This window comes from Chiroxiphia lanceolata, chromosome 1 (genome assembly GCF_009829145.1).
Source record: "Chiroxiphia lanceolata isolate bChiLan1 chromosome 1, bChiLan1.pri, whole genome shotgun sequence".
Classification (NCBI taxonomy): domain Eukaryota; kingdom Metazoa; phylum Chordata; class Aves; order Passeriformes; family Pipridae; genus Chiroxiphia; species Chiroxiphia lanceolata.
Genome location: NC_045637.1, coordinates 100,162,032 through 100,176,830, shown reverse-complemented (window position 1 = coordinate 100,176,830; position 14,799 = coordinate 100,162,032). Strand labels below are relative to the sequence as shown.

The window sequence follows — 14,799 nt, the reverse complement described above, 5'->3', positions numbered from 1 at the left end:
ATTGCTTGCTACCTGCAAGTCTAGGCCATGTGAATCAAAGCTGCAAGTACTTAGTTCTTCTGAATTTCAAACTTTTTTTCTTTCCATGCAAACACTGATAGCTTGATATCCTTCATGTGTCTGTATGTATGTGTGTACAAATGTGTTTGCCTATATATATAATGTATATATACATTTACAGTCTACTGAGTTCTTTTACTGTCTTCATTTTTTGTTTGTTATGAGATGGTACTGTTCTGTGCAATTAACTGATTTTTTTAATATATTTTCTCCCTTCTTGTCTTCCTTTACTTTCTTTTTCTTTTTTGAATTTGTTTTTGTTTTTAGCCTCTCTTCCTGTATGTGAGCAAGGTTATGAAGGTCATGTTGAGAATGTTGGCAGCTTTGTAGTTCTCATACAATAAGATATAAACTAAAGCTCATTGCTGGATTATGTTTCTTAAATTGTTTGACATACCTTGTTGAGATGAAGGGGTGGCTTTAGTTTGTTTTTTTGTTTCTGACAGGTGACAACAGTTCTTTAGTTGACATATTTTGACTTGCCAGCTGGGGTGCTTAGTGTGTGGCAGGTGCTGGAGGAGTGTGGCACCAGGTTGGCAGCCAAGCTGCTCCAGCAGCACAGCAAGCTGTCTTCAGTCATGACATTATTCTCTCAAACAGCAAACAGGGCTTGAATCTCTCCTGTGAACACTCCTAATCTGTTGGGGGCGCAAGTCCTTGTATAACAAGGAAAAGACTGCTCCTTGTGGTGTGGTGAACAAAGAGGGACACGCCTCCCACACATCCCCTCCCTTAATTATCTAAAGAAATCACGAAAACAGTGCAAAACAACAGTGCAAACAATCAGAACATTGTAACCTACCAAAACTCGCAATGACCCAGCACATCGCTTACTCGGCTTCTTAACTTCTATTGTAAACCTTTTTAAAACTTTCTTATATTCCTATAGGGTAGTGCAACTTGGAGAAATTACTTTATTAACTTAGGGGCCTTAGCCCAACCATGTATAAAACTATAACCTTTATTAACCTGAGGGTTTTTAAATAACTGGGGATTTAGAACTTTATTTAAAAAACAGGGTAAGCTTAGCAAAACTCAATTTTTTTAAAATGACCTTGTGGTGGAGGTAACGTGGTTTTGTGAGGTGTTCTGTGTTTTAATATTTGTCCAGTCACACAACTCTTTTATTTGTTCACTCCTCTCATTCACTGACGGCCGTCATTCACTCACTCTCATACATACACCGATATTTTGTAGACTGCTTGTTACCACATTAGTCATTCCTTAATATAAACTTGAAACATAAACATAACTCCTTTTAAACTCCTGCATTATCTGGTTCCTGTGGCTGTGATTGTGTACCTAAATAGGGTTTTACACACCTGGAGGGGATCCACTTCAGTTCTTTTCCTGTTGCCGTGCAAGCGTAACCTCTGCTCCAAGTCATAAGGTCTAAAGGTTCTGTCCATTGTGCCGAAATCAAATCTTTTACCATGACTAGTGGCTTGGGAGAGGCAAACACCTGAGATTTGTGCTGCTTCTCATACCTACTTCTTTCAGCACTGTCACAATTAAAAAATTGATAACATATGTGGCTTTCCACAAACGTTCTTGCGGACTATTATATAGTCCGATTCTCCCCCCCTCTTTGTTTTGCTAACATTCCTTTCAGTGTGTGGTGTGCCCTTTCTACAGTTGTCTGTCCGGTAGGTGAGTGTGGGATTCCTGTGACATGTGAAATTCCCCACTCTGATAGGAAATTTCTTACCTTTTCAGAGACGTACGCTGGTCCATTATTGGTCTTGATTTGTTTTGGGGTGCCAAGGGTAGCAAAACAACTTAGCCAGTGTCTTATTACATCCTTGGCTTTCTCACCTGTGTGTGCTGTAGCAGTTATGTACTGTGAATGTGTGTCTACAGTTACATGTACGTATTTTAAGGTGCCAAATTCGGGGATGTGTGTGACATCTGTTTGCCAGATCTCATTTGCCATTAACCCTCTGGGGTTAACGCCTTCCTGAGATGGCATGGGGGTGATTTTTTGACAATCTGGACAAGTCAATATTATGTCTCGAGCCTGACTGATGGTTATTTTGAATTGTCTCTTTAGAGAGCGTGCATTCTGATGAAAAAATGAATGGGACAATTTTGCTTGCTCTAGGGTTCTGGGTACTGTGTTAAACATTGCTGCTTTGTCAGCTTCCCGGTTCCCTTCAGCTGTTGGCCCTGGCATGTCAGTGTGAGATCTGATGTGCATTATGTAGAAATCAAACTTTCTGGGATTGACAAGAAACCAAATAGAACGCATTTCAAACAACAGATGAGGGTTAGAAACATCTCGAAGAAACGAACATTCCAGACGTGAAACTAACCCTGCAACATAACAAGAATCAGTAACAATATTAACAGGTTGTTCAGAAAACTTTCCCAAGGCAATACGAATGGCAGCCAGTTCCAGAACCTGCACAGAGCCTTGGTTCATAGTCTGTACCTCTCGTTCCCATTGTCCTGTATCAGGATTTACCCAAGTCACTGCAGCCTTTTGTGTTCGCCCAGATGCATCTGTAAAGACTGTGAGGCCTTTTACTGGCTCACTTTTGCATCTAGTTGTGGCTTTTAAAGGTAAATTGCTGGCTCACTTTTGCATCTAGTTGTGGCTTTTAAAGGTAAATTGCTGATTTCTGCCCAAAGTCTGTGCTTAGGGAGATTGACTGAAATGTCACCATCAAAACTTGCCAAGGCAGCTTGGAATCCTGTGTCCTGAGCCAGCATCCAATCCAAATTGTCCTTCGTGGCCGGGATGTAGATGATGGCTGGATCCCTTCCATCCAGTTCCTGTAGTCGTCCTCTGCCTTTAATGACAAGCTTAACAAACGTTTCATTAATCATCCATACAGTTTTAGGTGGCGTGTGGGGCAGAAATAGCCATTCTAGAATTAGTAGCGGGTCCCTCTTAGTTTGATCCCACTGAAACAAGACTGCAAATGGCTAGTACCTACTGGGAACTAAGGCCAGGCAGATTTGCAGTTCAGGATTCCTCCTCCTGCCCTGCCTATGTTCTGTCGCCTTGGCACAAATGTCTAACACCTGCTTTGCCTCTGCTGTCAGAGATCTGTCAGACGTTAGGTCAGAGTCCCCCTTTAGCAATTCAAAGAGAGGGTATAGCTCCTCTGTGGTTAAGCCTAGAATAGGCCTTAACCAATTAATGGCTCCCAGGAGTTTTTGCAACTCATGTAAGGTTAAACTGTCTTTTACCTCGAGCTGCAGTGGCTGTGGGGAGATTTCTTGCTGTGTAATCCTCCATCCAAGATAGCTCCAGGGCTGCAATCGCTGGATTTTCTCTGCCGCAACCTGCAACCCTGCTTCTTGGACAGCATCAGTCAGAGCAGTAACAACAATTTGCAGTTCATGTTCTGTGGCCATGCTAATTAAAATGTCATCCATGTATTGGTAGATTATTGCAGAGGGGAAACGCTTTCTGATGGGGTGAATAGCATTGGCCACTACTGTTTGACATATTGTAGGACTGTTTTTCATCCCCTGAAGAAGGACAACCCAGTGATACCTTTGCATGGGCTGTGCATTGTTCAGTGCTGAGATGGAAAATGCAAACCTTGGCGCACCCCGCATAGCGGGTGAGGGCAACCCTGGTTGCAATGCTCCCATCGACTCTATGACTGCGTTAATTGCCCTGAGGTCTTGCAGCATCCTCCGTCTGCCACTCTTTTTGGGGATGCAAAACACAGGAGTATTCCAGGGACTGTTTGTTGGCCCAATGTGTCCTGCTTCTAATTGTTCTCTTACAAGCCTTTTTAAATGTTCAAGCCGTTCTTTTTTCATAGGCCATTGATCTACCCAGACCAGCTGGTCACTTTTCCAGACTAGCTTAATAGGTACTTGGGATGGCTGACCAATGGCCCCTATTGAAAAACCTGGCTGCTTGCAGGAGGAATTTGCATGACTGTGCCAAACTGTCCAAGTACATCCTTCCCCCACAATGAACAAGGAATTGGAGCAACAAAGGGAGCTACTTTGGCTATTTGTCCCTCTGGTCCCAAGACAGTGAGTACTTGGGCACTCTGTATGGGTCTTTGTGTGCCTCCCACCCCCTGAATGGTTGCAGCTGGACAAACAGTGGGCCAGTCAAGTGGCCATTCGGAGTCCTTTATGATGGAAACATCAGCTCCTGAATCCACAAGGCCAGTAAATCTGTGCCCATTAACTTGGCACGTCATAAGCAGCTGTGTGGCTGTGATGACTGCTGCCCAGTAAACTTGTGGGTGTCCTGTGCTACCAAAGGCCCATGAACCCCGCTCCCTCCCCCCCTCCCCTGCAGGCAGCACACTGTAGAAGGGGATTAGTTGAGCAATCTTCTGTTCCTTTGGAGTGAAACAGGGGGGTGAAGGGGTCCAGGCCATTATTAGAATCTCGCTATGAGAATCTGAGTCTATCACTCCAGGCAGCACAAATAAACCCATTCTGGTGGTGGAGGACCTTCCAATCGGCAGTGCGTGTACCCCTGGGCTAAGGGGACCCCAACGTCCAGTCGGGATTAGCACTACTTCAGTGGAAGTTATGAAGACTGTGTCCCTGTTGGATAGGTCCAGCCCAGCGCTGGCTGGGGTGGAGGGGCACAGAGTACTGGCTGATGGGGGGGGCACAAATTGCCAGCCTGTTCCCCTGTGTCGTATTTGTCTGTTGCATCGGGGTGTGCGACAGCGCCCCTCACCTCCAGTTTTTTGGCACCCTCCTTGCTTTTGGGTGCTTGCGGGGTGCCACTGCTAGGGGTTTCCTAGGGCAATCCCTCTGAAAGTGATTGGGGGCCCCACAAATGTAGCAACCGTTTCTGGGTCTGGCTCCCTCCTGTGCTTTTAATTGGGCACTCAGTGCTACTGCCAGTAAATCAGTTTGATGTGCCAAAGAACCAACCTCCTGACAGACACGAACCGGTTCTGAAATGCTACAGGTTTCCCTTTTAGGAAGGGTCTGCAGAACTCTTTTACAATCAGGGTTCGCGTTTTCGAAAGCCGGTTGCCTGTTAAGTATTTCCCTGGCTTCCTCATTTTCAATCTGCCTATCTAGGGCAGATTGCAGCCGATCTAGGAATTGCGTGTATGGTTCTGTTGGGCCCTACATTATCTTTGTGAATGACAAGTTGGTGTCTTTATCTGATGTGGGTAGTTTTCTCATTGCCCGCATTGCATGTTTTGCTATAACTTCATATATTTCCCTATTGTACCTGGTTTGTGAGTCTTTGTAACGGTAGTTACCCTCCCCTGTGAGTTGGTGTGGTGTTACCCCTGCTTGTGGGTCATTAGCATAAGCGGAGCAGATTTCTCTAAAATCGTTCAGCCATACATTGTACTGGGTTGTTAGTTAGGCTTATTTTTAACAGGATTCTCCAGTCATGTGGCATGAAAATGTATGTAGAGCTCAGTGTTTCTGAAAATGCAAGTATGTTAGGGGAAGATACGCCAGTTTCTCTTATTAGTTGTCTCAACTCTTTAGTTAGTTCATGTGGCAAGGGCTGAAATCGGCGGTTTTGGCGTGGACCAATAATGACGGGGCATGCATTTATTACTTGCAAATCCCCTATTCGCAATGCCTCCTCTCTACACAAACCCCACCTATCAATCGATCCTTCTCCATATGCTGCTTCGTCCCCTCCCGGCAGAGCCATCCCGAAATCCTCCTCCTCATCCCCCCATTCCTCCCTCCCAGTAGCCCTGGGGGGGGGTGGTGGTGGGTGGAGGGGATGGCGCGGGGGCAGGGAAGGACTGGTCGTTCTCCGGTCTGCGTGGCAAGCGAGATGGTGGTGCCTGCCCCTGGGCGCGCGGTCGGCGATCATCCGTGGTATGGGTTGGCAAATAAGCTGGGTTAGCCCCCCCTGCCATTACGGGGCCCCCTGTGGTGATCCCACGGGCTGGGATCTCACATCTCAGGCCCCGTTCCTTTCCACTGACCTGTGTCCCTTGGGCTCCCAGTTCCCTTCCCCATAGTTAAATCACAAACGGCTCCGCTCCCCCCCCCACCGGGCTCTGTGTGTTTAAACTCCCACACCTAAAAGCTGGGCTGTTGCTAGCAGCGTGAGCGGGGGGGTGTGTGTTGGTGTTGGGTGTGTTTGTTGTTCTTTTGTGTGCTCTGCTTAATGCAGACATTATTGCTTGCCAGGCTGGGAAAGCATTGTTTGCTTGGGGGTCCCCCCCCGAACCTTGAGTTTTATGAGGTTTCCTATTTTATCCCATATTTGTATGTGGAGGGCTTCAACCAGAGGCAGTTCTGGTACAGCTGCTTTAATGAACCGTACCAATTCTGTCAATTCCGCCCTTGTAGCCTGTATGTGATAGGGTTTTAACAGGGTGGCTAGTGCGTCTGTGTCCTGTGATACCTCAGTGAGGAAAAAGTTTCCCATTTTACCTTTGAGTCTCGGCGCTGTGAGCGTGTGCTGCTGAAGAGTGTGTATTTACTGGCTGGGCTGTGGCGTCCCGGTGTCGGCGGCTGGTGTCCCCGGCGCAGGCTGTGAGTGGTCCCCATGGGATGCGGTGCCTGTACCAGAGCGTGTGGAGGTCGGGCGGCGGGCGGACAAGCGGCAGCGGCGGCGGTGGGCTCTGGCTTGGCGGCTGGCGTTGGTCGATTTGGCGTTGGTCGGGCAGCGGCAGGCGGTGGATCGGCGGCACGGGCGAGCGGGGCGGCAGCGGCGTTGGTCACGTGGCGGTGGGCGCCAGCAGCGACTGGCGGGCGCAGGCTCTGTTCTACGGCAAACAGGGCGGCGGCAGCGGTGGGCGACAGCGGCTCCGGGGTCCCCGCAGATCACTGGGTGGTGCAGGGGTCAGGCGCTGCAGTGGGAAGGCGCGGCGCGGCGCTTTCGGCAGGTCCCGACGCGGTTTGAATGTGGCGTGGCGGGGTTGCAGTGGCTTTTAAGTGTGCCACAGGGCTGGCAGGAGTGGCAGGCAGGCGGGGTGCTGCGGTGGTTTCTACCAGGCAGGAACTGGTGCAAGCTTCGTGGGGCTGGTGTTCACTGAGGATGTTGGAATGCGACAGCAGCGGCACCACCTTTTTAACGCACACGGCCGAGCCATGGTGAGCGGCTAGTAGCGGGGCTTCCCCTGACGGTTTCAAGGTACTCCGCGGCCTGGATCTCTGAGCTGCGGCGCGGTGCGCCGCACCAATCAGGGAAGAGTCTTTACCACGTGAGTTGTACCGCTGCGTTCAGCTTGACTCACCCCTCCGGTGTAAGTTGGAGTTTGTTCCGCCTGCTCCAGCCACTTCAATCTGTCAGCTTCTTCTTTTCTTCGTTCTTCTTCTTCTATCGTGCACTTTTCCTAATTTTTGGGAGCTCCTAAGCTAACTTTCCGTTTTTCAGACGCCACTGAGACAACGGCTTTAAAGACGTCTACGTTTTTTGTGGTAAAAGATTCCCAAGTCAAAATAATAGACTCGATAACCGGAATCTACCATCTGTTTTGCCTGATCCAGGATAATCTAATTAACTTAATATAAGTTAAAAAAGTCCCATGTTCGGGGGCATCATATGTTGGGGGTGCAAGTCCTTGTATAACAAGGAAAAAACTGCTCCTCGTGGTGTGGTGAGCAAAGAGGCTTTATTTCAAAATCTGCGCTCTTTTATCGTTACATGCCATGTGACTTCTTTAGCCAATGGAGTTACCTATGTCGGCGCATGCTCTTTTGGGCTTCACTGCCCCGGCACGTCCCCTGTGCCTGGGACACGCCTCCCACACTAATCCTCTTCTCACTGCAAGTGAGCCTAATTCATTCAGATGTACACATATTCAATGACTCAGAAAGTTTTAAATGGAACTTACAGCAAAGTCTCATACAGCCTTTAAGGAGAACTGAACTCGCCTGCCAACCTAAAATCAATGAGATTTTTCACAGTTTATTTGTGCGTGAATTTTGTATAGGAGCAGCCACAGCGTGCTCTTAAAAGTGGGTTTTCTTTCAATGCTGAGGAAAATGTCGTTTTGATATGATAAACTTTTAACAGAGGAGTGATAGCTTTAGAAAGGGGTAATACAACCCACTGGTGTTTATTTTTGCATTACTTTTTGTGGGTTTAATTCTAAATAGGATTCTGAGCATTTTTAATTATTAAGTACAAAGGAGAGTATTCTCGATTGTCTTCAATTTATGTTAAATCTCAAAGTTCTGAGAGGATTCTGTAGCATGCCATTGCATTTAGTATCAACCCTACATAAGATAAATATCTTGTAATGTTCTTTTGCATACTGAAGTGATACTTCCAGATTTTGCTGATGAGTATAATAGATGCTCATTAAGTTTGGAAGTGATTGCAAGAAGTGAGGTTATAAAGTTCATGAGAAATAATTCACAGTATTAAATTGTTACTTTATTTCTTTGCTTCCAAATATGGACTTTTGATTATTAGAAAATCCCAGCAGATTGGTTAACATCTTCATAATTTTTCTGTCAACAGTGAATTTTCAGAACCAACAGAAATTGGTGTGAAAATGTTAAATGCTTCCAAGTACTCTCATGTAGATGAGCTATTAATTTGGTATATAGGGAGCAACAACTCAAATTATTTGGACCTCTCAAACTAGTTTTACATTTGATCCTGCACTGCACACTTTTGCAAATCTTTATTTGCATTTGATAATTGACTATGAGAATAAACTATAATGTTTTGAAAGCAAAGTGTCCAATTATCAATAGGATTGGTCAATGTCTGCAAGTGTGAGAAAGCAGAGATATTTCCTGGACACTTATATCTGCCTCATGAGAAAGTGTTATTGAACTGTAAGCCATAATTTTGGTCTTAATAAATGAAGATTATCATTAATGAAGTAAGTAGGTAAACAAATATGCTACAAATGTTTGTCTGCATTACATGGAAAAGTTACGCTCACAATCCACAGCCATCAGCTTTAAAGCCTGAGTCTAGACCATCTTCCTCTGCATTTCTCATTCACCAGACCCCATGGCTGCTTTGGTAGGTACTCAAAAACCCACATTTAGAAACTTCTTGGCAAATGCAGGCAAGTGGAGCCCAGCAGGCTCTGCCTTTGGGCATCTGGTATGTCTATGGTTGGTAGAAGATGCTGAACGGTTTATAAGCACCACATTTCCAGAAACCCCACTTTTATGCAAATGCTCTGCCTGCAGTACCCCAAACAAGGCTGGCAGAGGAGGGCTGACAGCAATGGAGGGACAAGGCTACCTTGAAAAACAGCTCATGTCCTCCACACCAGCCATCTTCAGAGAGTTGCTGATAAGCAGAGGAGCAGCATGTACCAATGTGTGTGTTGCCAGCACAGCCATTCCTTTATGAAAATTGAGTGAATGAAATACTTGAGTGAATGAAGTTCCTTCATACTTTTGGGATGACTGTACCCTAGAAGAAGTAATGGAGAGCATCTCCCTGCTGTGCAGCTGGAGGTCTTCGCCCTTTTCTGACTAGCCACTCAGTGTTTTCTCTGTGACACTGTCTCTCTTTCTCCAGAATGTATGAATGGTCTTAGATTCCAGTTATGATAACTGTAGCAAATTTCGTATTTGGCTGGTTTTGCTAATTTTTACATAAATACCTGGTATATCATATCATATTATCTTTTACTGTACTGTCACATCCAAGACCTGCAGTTCTGTGCATTGATACTGTATTTTCTTGTGATTTATCTTTAACCTTTATTCCTACTTGTTAGCTCATCTTCTGGCCAGCCTAGAAAGATTGAATAACAAATAATAAATGTGTGATGAATATTTATATTTTCCTCTATGTGTGCATGTCTGTGTTTGTTCATAATCTGTGATGCCATATTGTAATAATGTAATTCGCGATGTATAGCAGTTAGTTTAATTGAACCATCCCCTTGGTATTCCCCTTGTGGAAGGTGACTCCACCATGTTAGATCCAGCATAAACATCTGAAGAAAGATTAGTCACATTTAGTGAACATTTGTTGAAATTTCTATGCATTCTTTTCATTTACACCAGTTTCTGGATTTTATTTGATCCTCGTTTCCATTTTTTCTGTCCATAGCATAACTCAAAGAAGATTTTTCACAGGGTTGCTAGAATGTTACAATAAATATGAACCTTTGAGAGACAAACTTGTGTATTTGAATGCAGGCATAATATCTTGTTTGTTACGTTTTCTCTGTTCACTTACTTTACAGTTTTCAACTAATTTATCACTAAAAATAGGTCATGTGAAATAGTTCCACATGAGGATCACAGGGTTTTCTTACAGTTCCAAAAGACAGTGTCAGAACCAGGAGTCAGGAGCTGTTCATTCCCAGCATAGTGTATGTGAAAGTTGACCGGAGTTAAACCAGTGTAACTGTTTCTGCCTACAGTGTTGATGACAGAACTGCCTACCTGGCCCTGGGAGCAGTGAGGAACATCTCGCTTAACATTTTCATCTCTAACATTGGGGATGATGCCTATGACACGAATGTTTTCTTCAATTTTTCTGGGGAGCTCTTCTTCATCAAAATGTGGCAAAAGGTAAGAAAGACCAGTCTCACTGTGAACAATTCTTTTAACTTTAAACCAATTTAATTACAAGATGTATGTACAGGGGGTGACCTGGTGCACACTGCTGAGTCATTTGGAGGTTGATTTTGGTTATGCTGGACTTGAATTTCTTTCAGGCTATTTAATGAGATTTTTTCTTGTATGGGTTGGATGTGTGTAGATTACACCCTTTGTATTTCTGTAGAAGACACATTCCAGTTATTTGTGGTGCACTAATGAAAGACAGTTTGTTTGAGGTATTAAGAGATAGAGGGAGACTGTTTTGGAAACTGCTAAGATGCCAAATGGCACTGAAATACAAAGGGTACCTCTAGTTTGAGTGATACCACACTGCACTCAGCAATCCTGGTCATCTCCTGAACTGGGCTCCTAGACTTAACTCCTTGTTGAAACCAAGATACAGGCCTGTTCTTTGCTCATGTCCTGGTACAAGTTTGGGTTGTGGCCAGGGCACACCACTAGATCGGAGGTCAAGAGTGCTTTTAATTTCACCCACATAGAGTGAAGTGATTTTGAGTTTTAGTCTGTTTTCATTTAGATTGAAATACTTGGATGTTTTCATTAGCAGAAGTTCATTGTAAGATAAAGGTGTTGTAATACAAGCTTTTTGCAAAAAACTGCTGGCTGTGATAGCTATCTGAGCAGGAATAATGTGAAAATAATTGTGCAAAATGGGAGCTGTACATTCTGTCTGTTTGTTCCTGCTTTTCACAGTCATTTGTTTCTTTGCTGGAGCTTTGCTTAGCTGTGCAAAACACAATAAGAACAATATTTAAAACAGCAATACAACTGTTGTGAACTATAGGATTTATTTGGTCCATTGAACCAATGAAATTGTGCCATTATTTGTCCTGTTTTATTATAGGCGTAAATTATTATAAACCTCTTAACTCATTGTATAATAAAAAAACCATATAATTTCTTATACATGTTAATTCTTTTAGGGTTCAATTTTGACTACACAGTTGCAACCCTCAGAGAATTATCTTTTTATTATGAGCTTCATTTTCAGACATTATGTGCTGCAAGTGTGCAATATATCAGGCGGAAAAAGGCAGTAGATAAAACAGAAATGCCTTATGCCAATGCACAACTTCTCCTTAATGGAAATTTTATATGAAGATTTTCAGGGTCTGGCCCAGCTCCTGCTGAAGTCAGTGGGAGAGTTTCCATTCCTTTGCACTGGAAAAAAACCAAAGCTTGACGCATGCTCTTTTAAAAGATTGCTTTAGTAATTTTTTTTTCTTCTGTGCTTACATTTTAAATATTTTACACACACTGATTAACTGGAACACAGTTCCAGTTGTGTGGATGAATACAGTCACATAAGATGTACTTTCTGCAGAGTTTTAGAAGGCAGCTTATGCTATAGCAAAGCCTGTTTACAGTGAATCCTGACCTACCTGGTGGTGTACCACCCAAGGTGGTATTTCACCATGCCTGGGCACCATGGTCCTGGCTTTTGTCCAGGTGAGGAAGAGAAAAGGAAATCCAAAGTCATGAACTTATGATACTTCTTCAAGGGGTGTAGAAGGACTCCCTGAGCCACAGGCAGCAGTTGCCCATTCTATTTCAGTCCCTGCATGGCTCACCAGGCAAGCTGCTGCTCTCTGCACATTTTCAGGAGCTGCACAGAGCTGGGAGCCACTGCCATGGTTGCAGTAGTGCCAAGTAATGGGAGAGGGCTTTGGAAAAGGGATTCATCTACCTCTGTTGCTGAGATCCAACCACCGCAATCTAGACTGTTATCTTGATAAACTGTGTTACTAGAAGAAAGGTAAAAACCCTTCACAGAGGGTAGAACCCAGTATACAGTGAGCTCAATACACTTGATCTTGGATGTGCTTAGTTAAAGGTTATGCTGTCCCTATGGAAAAATCACCAGTACCTTTCCTGTGTCCCAGTGTTTCTCTCCATTATCAAGTTTTGCACTTAAACTCAGTGGACAGAGACTTGCCAATGTTTGAGGTGAGAAATCTGTGGGAGAGGGTTCGTCTCCTGTGTTCTTAGGATGAAGCTTAAAATTGTCCAACCTTTGATATCTTCTACAAAAGACTTAAATAAGAATTTATTTGCACAGCTTTCAGTGGCTTTCGTTACAACAAGAAATGGGGATTTGTTTTTGTTGTAACTTGAAACTTAAAGTTTATTGAGTTTCTGGTATGAAAGGTCAGTTCCCTTTTCAGAAGTTTCTTTTAGTGACTTTTAAAACAGGCAGCTGTCAGAAGATAAATGACACCCTGAGAGGAAAATCCAATAGAATTTTAAACAAATATATATATCTTTATAGTATATATAAACATATATATTATATATGCGTGTGTATATATGTATGTATTTGCATTGCTTAGTCCTGTGGGATGTTATAGTCGTAGTGCTCTGTGGCTGGAAATAGTGTCAATCGCTCTCTTTCACCTGGTTGTTTGGATTTCTCCTGTGAACCTGATAAGATAAAAACAAAACCCTCTTTAATTAATCTTATTAAGCACAAGTCATGGTCCTGTAGGCATACTTAAGTTGTAGCCTCTCTGAAGTCAACCACAGTTTTGCTATAGAAAGACTTAAAAAAACGAGCCGCACAGTCAAAAACGTGAGTAAAGATGTGAAGAGTGTTTAGCTGAAAATCCGAGGGAGGGGCAGTGCTTCTTAAGAAATCACAAGCTTTCCTTTCCCTAGGTTTAACATTAGTCTGTGTTCCTTTTAGCAGAAGCAGGTGCATTAAACCCTGTCTGAAGAAGGCCCCAAATCTGGTTGTGGTTTTTTTTTTTTGTGAGAGAGCTTCCTGTGGCATTTCGTCAAAACCAGAGGTATTGAGCACAGCAGGGAGGACGAGGGAGAAGCATTTCAGCTGGCTTCATTGCAGGCTCTGAGGGCAAGCAGGGGACCTTCTCTTCATTGCAACCCCCCACCCAGTCAGGCTGCAGGGGATGCCGAGCCTGGCGCATTCCCAGCCAGCAGCACTTTTGCAGCCTGTGTTTGGGAGGAGGCCAGAAAACTTGCACTTGACTTTTGACCATAACAATCTGCAGACACAGTGCTTTCCACTGAGCAAGGGAAAAGGAGGAGTGAACTAAAAAGCTGCTCTATAAAGTAGTGTGGCACTCTTAAAGCCTTACAGTGAATTGCTAAGCTTTCCTTTTAAAAACAGGATATATATATGTTAAATAAGCCTGTTTCAATATCCCAGTGCTGTAGGTAATGGATTACGCCTCTGCATTTCAGCATTGTTCCTGGGTTACAAGGTATTTATGATGTCATAAGGTTTTTCCAGGAAAATATCCTAATGCACACTGTGTTTGAGTTTCTGAAAGACCAAAACCCCCAAACCTGTGTGTGTTTGCAAAAGGCATTTCCTGGGGTTTCAGATTTGTCTTTGGTTGTTGGGAATTGTATGTTGAGCTAAGGTTTTTTAATTCTAGGAAAATGCCCAGTGCCAAGCTCATTATTATTGTTGTTACTTAATGTTATTATTTACACTTGACAATTACTACCAGTGAAGGACGGAAGAGCAGGAGAGCAGGGTAAGGCTGGATTTTATTGATTGTGTTTTCTCATCCAGTTTGGTTTTAATTGTGAGTTTGGGGTTTTTTTCAATTATTTGTGAGGTTTTTAATTTACTTTTTCATCAAACTATGTGTAGTTGATGACACTTGAATTTATTTTCTGAATTCGTTATGAATTTAAGCATTTCCTTATATATATTATCTTGTAGCACTAAGATCAAATAGCTGTGTTGCAGTTGAATACGCCAATATTCATTATAATTGAAGCCTTATACACAAAAGATTGTCTTACAGTATATGTGGGCATATATTATCCAAAAGATAAGTGCCACTTATCTTTTGTTTCTGCTTTTAATTTTTGGTGTTTTGAAGATATGTTTTTGTTGCAGAATAAAAATGCATATAACTATATTGGGTTTGTGTAGCAAGGTTCTGGTAGTAGGTGGGGCTATAGGAGTGGCTTCTGTCAGAAGCTGCTGGAAAGCTTCCCCCATTTTCTCATGGAGTGAATGCCAGCCGACTCCAAGACAGACCCACTGCTCTCCAAGACTGAGCCAGTCAGAGGTGGTAGTAACACCTCTGTATTAATGTATTTAAGAAAGAAAAAAAGTTATTGTGCAAATGTAGTTGTGGCCAGAGAAGAGAGGTGTAAGAATATGTGAGGGAAACAACTATGCAGACACCAAGGTCAGCAAAGAAGGAAGGGGAGGAGGTGATCTAGGCAGCAGAGCTGAGATTCCCCTGCAACCCATGATGAACATGGTGAAGGAGGTTGTCC

At 43.7% G+C, this 14,799-nt stretch overlaps 1 protein-coding gene across 1 annotated transcript in view; it reads left to right on the top strand.

Moving 5' to 3' along the window:
* Positions 1–14,799, top strand: part of ITGA9 (integrin subunit alpha 9) — a 217,633-nt gene that overhangs the window by 135,017 nt on the left and 67,817 nt on the right. The window contains 1 exon segment of the mRNA XM_032691139.1: positions 10,338–10,488. Coding sequence (XP_032547030.1) covers positions 10,338–10,488 — 151 coding nt within the window.